Here is an 8328-nt window from a genome sequence, read left to right as displayed (position 1 = left end):
CTGAAATGCCTTCAGGCTTTTCAGCAGTCTGGGAGATAGAACCCCCCCCCCCCCACAAACACCTCCTCCTAACCCCCCTTTGCCCATCCCCCTCCAAGCCTGCTTATTTTGTGTTTTCAAATGTTTCTGTTGTCTAGAAGAAACACTTGGTTTTAAACTACTCTTCTTTCCATCACTCAGCTCCTCTACTCCACCCCCACCTTTGTTTTCTCCCTGCTTCATGCTATGCTCCCTTTTTTTTAATTCTCACCCATGCCTCTCATTTTCATTTAATCGTTTATTTGAATAGGGAGACTGCACATTAATGAACGCTTAAGACAAATAATGCTTCAAGTGTAAATATGCCAGATTTGCGTTTCGAGCTAATTTCCATCCGTCGTCTCCTCTCCAATGGGATGAGAAAACACTTCTGAGTACATACTTTGCAGAATTCATCATTTTCAGAAAATATAAATCAAGAGGTATACAGAAAATATGTTTTAATTGAAACGATAAGCCAGTCACAGATTGATAACCGAACACAGTATACACAGCAAACTAAATCTTCTTCAAAAGAAGAAACAAACACGTGTATGGTCAAACTGTTCGGAGCACTTCAAAGCAGAACAAGAGTGGGAATACAGAAAGAGTCATTTTAAATTATTATTATTATGAAGCAATCTTCGGCTAATAAGCAATAAACTGTCTCCGCTTCTCAAAATCTTCTCTAGGAGAAAGTAGTTTGTGCAGAATGCTAGATGGGAAGTTAACTATCTAATATAAAGACAATTTTTTTTTGCCCCGAATTACGCACTTAGGTTTGGCGTTCAATCAAAAGATACACAGGGATTATAAACAGGCAGAAAAATAAATCTACCTGAGAAAAACTTCTTCAGGGGAAATGAAGTCTTCCCACCTTTAGCATAACTGTGAGGAAGTTTTATATATACAACCGTATTTATTGAATTGAATATATTTGCAGGAAAAAGGCTGAAATTGAATTTTGAAATTGCAGGCCCTGGCAAATAAACCGTCATTAGAGGAATTCATATAAATACACTTAAATAGTTTGAACCTGCTTATAAGAACATGTAAATATCATGAAGAAGACGTTGCCTTTTCAGCAGCTTTGTGTGTAACATTTATGGCAATGAAATATGGGAAATAAGTGAATCTATTGCAGGACCCTGATCAGGTCCAGCCCGATCCGTCCCCTCTGAGGGTCCACATTGAGGACCCGGACCTCCACCCGCATCCCAGGTCCAAGAGCCAGGCTGCGGCGGCGCTGACTGGCAGGCAGTTTGTCCAGTGTGATTTTGCTTTTGTGGATAAGACCCGAGCGGCCAACCCCGATATCTACAAAAGCCCCGAACAGAGTGGCGTTGTCCACCTGGCCCGTCAGCACTGCACCCACCCGCAGATCACTCATCGATACAATGCCCCGCTTAAAGACCGCGTTCCCAAAACCTGGGGATGGCAAAAAGAGATCAAAAAGACATCGTCAAAAAAGTGTGAGGGCTAAATGGAAGTGAAGAAGATGGATCTATGACAAAATCAGGTAAAGCTGGCAGATAGCACTAATGCTAGGGAGGGGACGCGGGAAAAGGGATGCAGGAAAGTGAGGGGGCGGGGCTGGAAAGTGAGGGGGCGGGGCAGGAAAGTGAGGGGGCGGGGCAGGAAAGTGAGGGGGCGGGGCAGGAACGTGAGGGGGCGGGGCAGGAAAGTGAGGGGGCGGGGCAGAAATTACAAACAGATATTTCATTTCGAGCAGTAACCCAATACTTGTGTCTGCATACCTCCACATTTTTCAGCACTTCAATCTACATCACTTTCCACTTGGCCTGTTCATGAGAGATCTATTTCCTTTCTGTGGCATTAACACAAACAAGGAAGGCTTGCGCCCCAGGAAATAGTCCGGTCCAATTATCCTCCCTACAGCACTGATTTCATGCGGTAGCCTCGGCCCATCTGTTTACTCAGCTGAGCACCGGCTCGGAGGCCAAGCGAAGTGCGCTGCAACCGAATAGGGCCAACCTGAGAATGAACCTTGAAGCTCTGTTCCTTCATTTTAGAAAGAGTTAGCCAGCACTAACTGGGTACCCAAGCTGGATTTTTTTTTTCTCTGTACATAAAAAGGCGCGGAAGCAACTTATTGTTTTGTAATTTTGAAAGGCAGCTGTAGTTAAATATTTTATAACCTCAGACAAGGTAGCCCTTTGCTTATTTATAAAGTAAATGAAAAGGAAAAAACTGAGCATTTTAGTCAACTTTATCATTGACCCATAAAGTTCACAGGGACTCATTATTTGTGCAACAGTCCCAAAAGAACAAAGAAAGTCAAACTATTCTCGGGAAATATAAATTGGGCTAAAAATCGAAATGATTGTCTATGGTTGTATTTTCATGTTTATGCGTGCCTGAACTCAAGAGTATGAGAAAAACAGACTTTTCTTGAATATATGTGTGTGTGTGTGTGTGTGTGTGTGTGTGTGTGTGTGTGTGTGTGTGTGTGTGTGTGTGTGTGTGTGTGTGTGTGTGTGTGTGTGTGTGTGTGTGTGTGTGTGTGTGTGTACAAATACTGTGTCCTACCAGCAGTCTGCTGGACCCATCACACCCTGTCAGAAACATACTACCGCTGTTGGGCTACAGAGAGGAAGCCAGACTCTATCCGGTTACAGTACCAAGACATGCTTATTGTAATAATGGCACAGGAAAAGTCACTGTGAGTTGTAACTAGCAAAGCAATACCTTTCTACCAGTCAGTAGGAACCAATAAAGGATATTATGAAGGAACAATGAGAGACGCTAGTGTGACTGCTGTGTTGCAGTTATATACATTTACTGATGGGTTTTTTCATAATACCAAACGTTTGACTTGAATACTGAGAAAAAAGGGTTTAACTGTGGTTTTGCTCGATTTGGTTAGCCATAGATCGATAACTGTAGTATGTACTGAACATAAACTCATGTAAACTTTGTTCTATTCCTCCCACAATCTGAAATCTAAGACCATTTTTGAATCTGTGTAAATGTGGGTAATTTACGGATGAATATGCTGTATTTATGTTTCTTAGATATGTTTGCATATTTACTTTGTTATGTAGTCTGATTTTAGTGTGACGGTGAATGGCAGGAGTCTTACTTTGTCTTATGTCGAACCCGGGGGGCTGCACGAGGCCATCGATGATGAGTTTGAGGGTCTCAGGTGTGCTGTCCACGGTCTTGGCCAGTTCCTCCACACTGCTGATCCGTACCTTGCTCTCCACACAATGTTGCAAGCCTGCACTCCCGATCTGGTCTGCACTCCCACCCACGAGGGACAGAAACCTGGATGGAAGTAAAGTCAATGAAACGTTAAAAGATGGTGAAACTTAAACTTTCCAAACTACAAAACACACAGGTTCATGAAGTGGCCGGCAAGAGACAGTGTTCATAATTGAGTTGTATTAAAGCGAGTGGTGCTAGTTGGGTTTATGCCACTGAAGCAGAGACCTGAGCTCGTGAGGGATGGAGTAACAGAGCGGGAAAGAGGAAGGGATGTGAGTAGGGGGGAAAAGTGACGACAGGCTGAGGGAGAATGGTTGAGGGAAGAAAAGTATAACTGTCAAAGAGAAGAGAAACAAAAGATGAGAAAAGCCAAGACGTAGGAAGCAGGGAGCAACGAGCTAAGCTGATGCAGGTAAAGTGAGAGGGCGCTGAGGGGGAATAAGAGGGAGGGAGGGAGGGAGGGAGGGAGAGGTGTTGGAGTAATTACACACACAGTCATGAGCTGCTGAGACGGAGCTTTCTGTTCTCAAAGCACGCACAAATACACATTTATTTTACCCCCTATTAAATCAGGGAAGTCCACAGTGGGCTGTAAACGCCCTGTCACCTTGTCTCATGAAACTGCCTCCACTTTGCTAAGGTACGACTGTTAGTCCATCTGTACACCGCCTGGAAAAAAAGTCCCTCTATCACATTTTTTTGAGCAGTATATCCCACCTCCAAAATGTCTAGACAGTCAGTCAGGTTGCACCATTTCAAAAACGCACTGAGCCTTAAGTTTAAATCCAAACCAATTAGCTATCATTTATATTAAACAGACTTAGTAATAAACTTGTATGAGAGCCAGAGTATGAAAATAGGGATTATGGGAAAAATGCATGATGTGTGTGTGTCTGTGAGAGAGTTGTGTGTACTGTATATATTATTTACAGTAGGCACTTTCTACGACTGCTGATAGATGTGAATGCATTTGCCTCTGTGCGTGTGTGGAACCAGCTGGGTAGCATCCGTGATGGATGTCGCTCACTGGCAGTCTGACGCCTAACAGACTCCGCAGCTGTCTCCCCCCCCCCCCGATGATGGACAGAACAGGTGGACACACACATATTACAACCCACACACACACACACACACACACACACACAAGTTGATTCATACACAATGTTGTTCAGAAATGCTGGTTTGGCAGTAGCAGGGACAGCGCGGATGTAACGGGACACAGCTTGTGTACAAACTATGTAAGGGACAGCTGTGAGTGGAGAGGCCCAACGTCTAGCGTCCAAAGAAGGGAGACAAGCGGAATCAATCCCTCAACACCAGAAATCCACATTGGTACAAAATAGTAGCAGAGTATGTGCCAGAAATGGCTTAGTGGTGAGGAAACGGCACCTTTGGACCAAACTGTCTAACACTAGGATCTGGTCTCATGCGTCTCCCTAAGCTTCTTAACTTTCCATGCGTATATCTCTTTACAGGAGAATAAATACTTGTGTCTTGGTGGCCTAGAAGTCATCACCCCCATGGTTTAAATCCAGCCTATCATCACTCTTCCTCTCTCATACAGACAATAGTTCTTGTCTTTTTTTTTTTTACTTTTTCATTGTTTATCTACAAAAAATCTTTAAGGAATATGAGGTTGACTTTTATTCCTCCATAGAGAAAACTATCTTCTTACTAGCTGTTTACACAACTACAGTAGGACTCACGTTAAGAACCTCAAACAACCTCAAACAATCAAACTACAGACTTTTAAACGTATCAACACACAGGTTCAATGGGCTACAGAGTTCAGACTCAAATATAGGAGCATCCCTTAATGAGTGACAAAAAAAGATTCATGATGGAATGAAAGAGGGATGGAAGAAAGGGAAAGCAGTGTTAGACTAAGAGCAGCCTGTATTCTGGCTCTGGATCTTACATCGGTTTGGTGGGTGGTGGGATTCAGGTGTGTGTGTATGTGTGTTTGAGAGTGCACCTTCAAGTGTGTGTGTGTGTGTGTGTGTGTGTGTGTGTGTGTGTGTGTGTGTGTGTGTGTGTGTGTGTGTGTGTGTGTGTGTGTGTGTGTGTGTGTGTGTGTGTGTGTGTGTGTGTGTGTGTGTGTGTGTGTGTGTGTCCGTCTCATTTTTCCAAGGGTGCATGTTAGTATTTAAGGGGCACCAGAAGTCCAGAGGCCTCCACCACTGTTGGGTTCACGCTATATAATTACTACCAACACTCTGTGTGTGTGTGTGTGTGTGTGTGTGTGTGTGTGTGTGTGTGTGTGTGTGTGTGTGTGTGTGTGTGTGTGTGTGTGTGTGTGTGTGTGTGTGTGTGTGTGTGTGTGTGTGTGTGTGTGTGTGTGTGTGTGTGTGTGTGTGTGTGTGTGTGTGTGTGTGTGTGTGTGTGTGTGTGTGTGTGTGTGTGTGTGTGTGTGTGTGTGTGTGGTTGGGTGGGCTCTTCTATAGATTTTATCCAGGCACACAGCAAGAACCCACTCTGTCTTGTATTATAGGAATATTGGGCCCCGACTGTTAAATATCAGATAAGTATTCATCACATATTGGACCCCCTCTATCTCAAATCGGAGTAATACAATACGTTTCATGAAATGGAACCAACTGCCCCACAATAATATGCTTCACTTATATTTTGATGCTATTCTGAACGAGCTGATCCTCTGAAGCTGAACATTAACACTCTTTAGAGAAATGTTACATAGCAATATTTGTTTTTAGGCAAACATTACCAACTATGTCTGAATAAACGAAGAGTCGGTGCGTGTGTGTGTGTGTGTGTGTGTGTGTGTGTGTGTGTGTGTGTGTGTGTGTGTGTGTGTGTGTGTGTGTGTGTGTGTGTGTGTGTGTGTGTGAGAGAATGTGTTTAAGTTGTATATGGTTACAAAAAGTGGGTGATGTGTGGGCTGTGAGCAGTAATGGAGGATCCAGTTTCAGTAATGTGATGAACATGATATTCCTTATACACCATAAAGTCAATCACACACACACACGCGCCCTCACGCATTGAAACACATACATAAACACACACACACAGCATTCCTCCAAATTAAAGAAGGGCACAAAAGTAATTGAAAATCAGCAACATTTTACAGCCTAAAAATACTTGTTATATATTAAATAGAAGGTCAAATGTAAATATCCATTGGCCGGTGAACCCTTAAAGAAACATAAGCTACGTGGATTTGGACTAAAGGAAAGGGTGTGTTCAAAGAATAAGGCGACAAATAGAAAAGGAAGAAATAAATAAAGGGGATGGTATTTTGTCTTTGAAACCTCTCACCCCTAACAGCTCTTTGATCTACTGTCTATACTGAACACAGAACCACATCAACCCAAATACATATATGGTTACTTAGTTGAAGTAGGAGAGATAAGCAAAAACCGTTTCATACAAGCAGCAGCAATCTATCCTCACACGTGCGCACCGACACAAATCTGCACACACACACAGGCCATTAAAGGCACATCAACATGAGGCGAGCGATGCTTAGAGCCACTAGTGTCAGAAGTTGTGTAGACTAAACACAGTTGAGTGACTACAGCTGCCTGCCACACACACACACACACACACACACACACACACACACACACACACACACACACACACACACACACACACACACACACACACACACACACACACACACACACACACACACACACACACACACACACACACACACACACACACACACACACACACACACACACACACACACACACACACACACACACACACACCTTAGGCAGATGTTCAATGTGCTTTTGATATCAGCATCAGCGGTGCTAACAATAATTTCTCACACAAGGACAGACACAGAAACAGTCACACTGACATGCGCGCGTACAAGCCAACGCCTCCGCTCTTGTATCCCATGTCTGTGTAAATCAAATCAGAGTCCTCCACCACTGTAACCAGCCCCATATGAGACGGTGTCAAAATCGACTCCATCTAAGCTCTAACATGCTTCGGCCAGTGGGGTAAGCTGCTGTACAAGTGTGTGTGTGTGTGTGTGTGTGTGTGTGTGTGTGTGTGTGTGTGTGTGTGTGTGTGTGTGTGTGTGTGTGTGTGTGTGTGTGTGTGTGTGTGTGTGTGTGTGTGTGTGTGTGTGTGTGTGTGTGTGTGTGTGTGTGTGTGTGTGTGTGTGTGTGTGTGTGTGTGTGTGTGTGTGTGTGTGTGTGTGTGTACTGTACCTCTCTGCCACGTGGTAGGACTCGGGGTGAATGCAGGTCTGGTCCAGGGGGTTAAATGAGGTCGGTATGTTGACGCAAGTCTTTCCTTTGCTTTTCTTAGCTGCTGGTTTCTCAGGTACAGGGTGAGGCGAGGATTTGGCACTGTTTGGACAAGCGAGAATTTATGAGGGAGAAAGCCATCATAACAAAAAACATCTTCCATCAAAGGCTTCAAATCATCAATTTACATAAAAAACATGTTATCAATCATTTCTATTGGCATCTATTAGCTGTAGGCAGTTGACATGTATTTCGTCGGCCTGTGAGATTCCTGATTCAACTCCAATATTCACTTTCTCAATGTTATCCAGTACTATTTCAGTTAAAATGATGTTATAATGAAAACTATTTCTGAAAAATAAATCCTGCTCCTTACGCCACCATAGAGGAACCTATCTCTGCTCTACATGGTTTTGCATGTTGTATACATTTCACCATTAATACTTTTGAGTGTGTAGCACAAGTGTGTACCTGTGTAGGGTTTGCAGGTTTATTCTGATGAAGCCGGCACACTGCTGGTAGGATTTGGGCCCCATGCCTTTCACCAGTTTGAGTTGTTCCCTGTTGTTGAAGGGACCATTCTGCTCTCTCCATTCTGCAATACTCTTGGCCCGCCCCATATTTAGGCCTGCCACATGCCTAGCAGACAAAGCAACACATGAAAAAAGGGAAATGTCACAACACATCATCTGTTTATTATATTACTGGAAGTTTTTGGAGGTCTATGTGTTTATATTGGTTCAGAAGTGGATGATAATGTGTGAAGCAGTACAGTAAAAAATGAAACTAGGGGAAGCATAAAGATTCAAAATAATAAATGTAACCGCTGTGGCTATTTCTAGCCCCCTTACCA

The 8328-nt window shown here is 43.5% G+C and overlaps 1 protein-coding gene across 1 annotated transcript in view; it reads right to left on the bottom strand.

The window, feature by feature from the left end:
* Window positions 1-462: 462 nt before the first annotated feature.
* srbd1 (S1 RNA binding domain 1) overlaps window positions 463-8328 on the bottom strand; it is a 47262-nt gene continuing 39396 nt past the window's right edge. Inside the window, exons 16-19 of the mRNA XM_079689967.1 lie at window positions 7947-8114; window positions 7437-7577; window positions 3122-3306; window positions 463-1446 (exon numbers count right to left, since the gene is read on the bottom strand). Coding sequence (XP_079546093.1) covers window positions 1154-1446; window positions 3122-3306; window positions 7437-7577; window positions 7947-8114 — 787 coding nt within the window. The 3' untranslated portion in view covers window positions 463-1153. The remainder of the gene's footprint in view (window positions 1447-3121; window positions 3307-7436; window positions 7578-7946; window positions 8115-8328) is intronic.

The sequence above is a fragment of the Notothenia rossii genome (assembly GCF_949606895.1).
Source record: "Notothenia rossii genome assembly, chromosome: 6".
In the NCBI taxonomy this organism is placed as follows: domain Eukaryota; kingdom Metazoa; phylum Chordata; class Actinopteri; order Perciformes; family Nototheniidae; genus Notothenia; species Notothenia rossii.
Note: the sequence above shows the minus strand (reverse complement) of the source record. Positions and strands in the feature narration are given on the sequence as shown.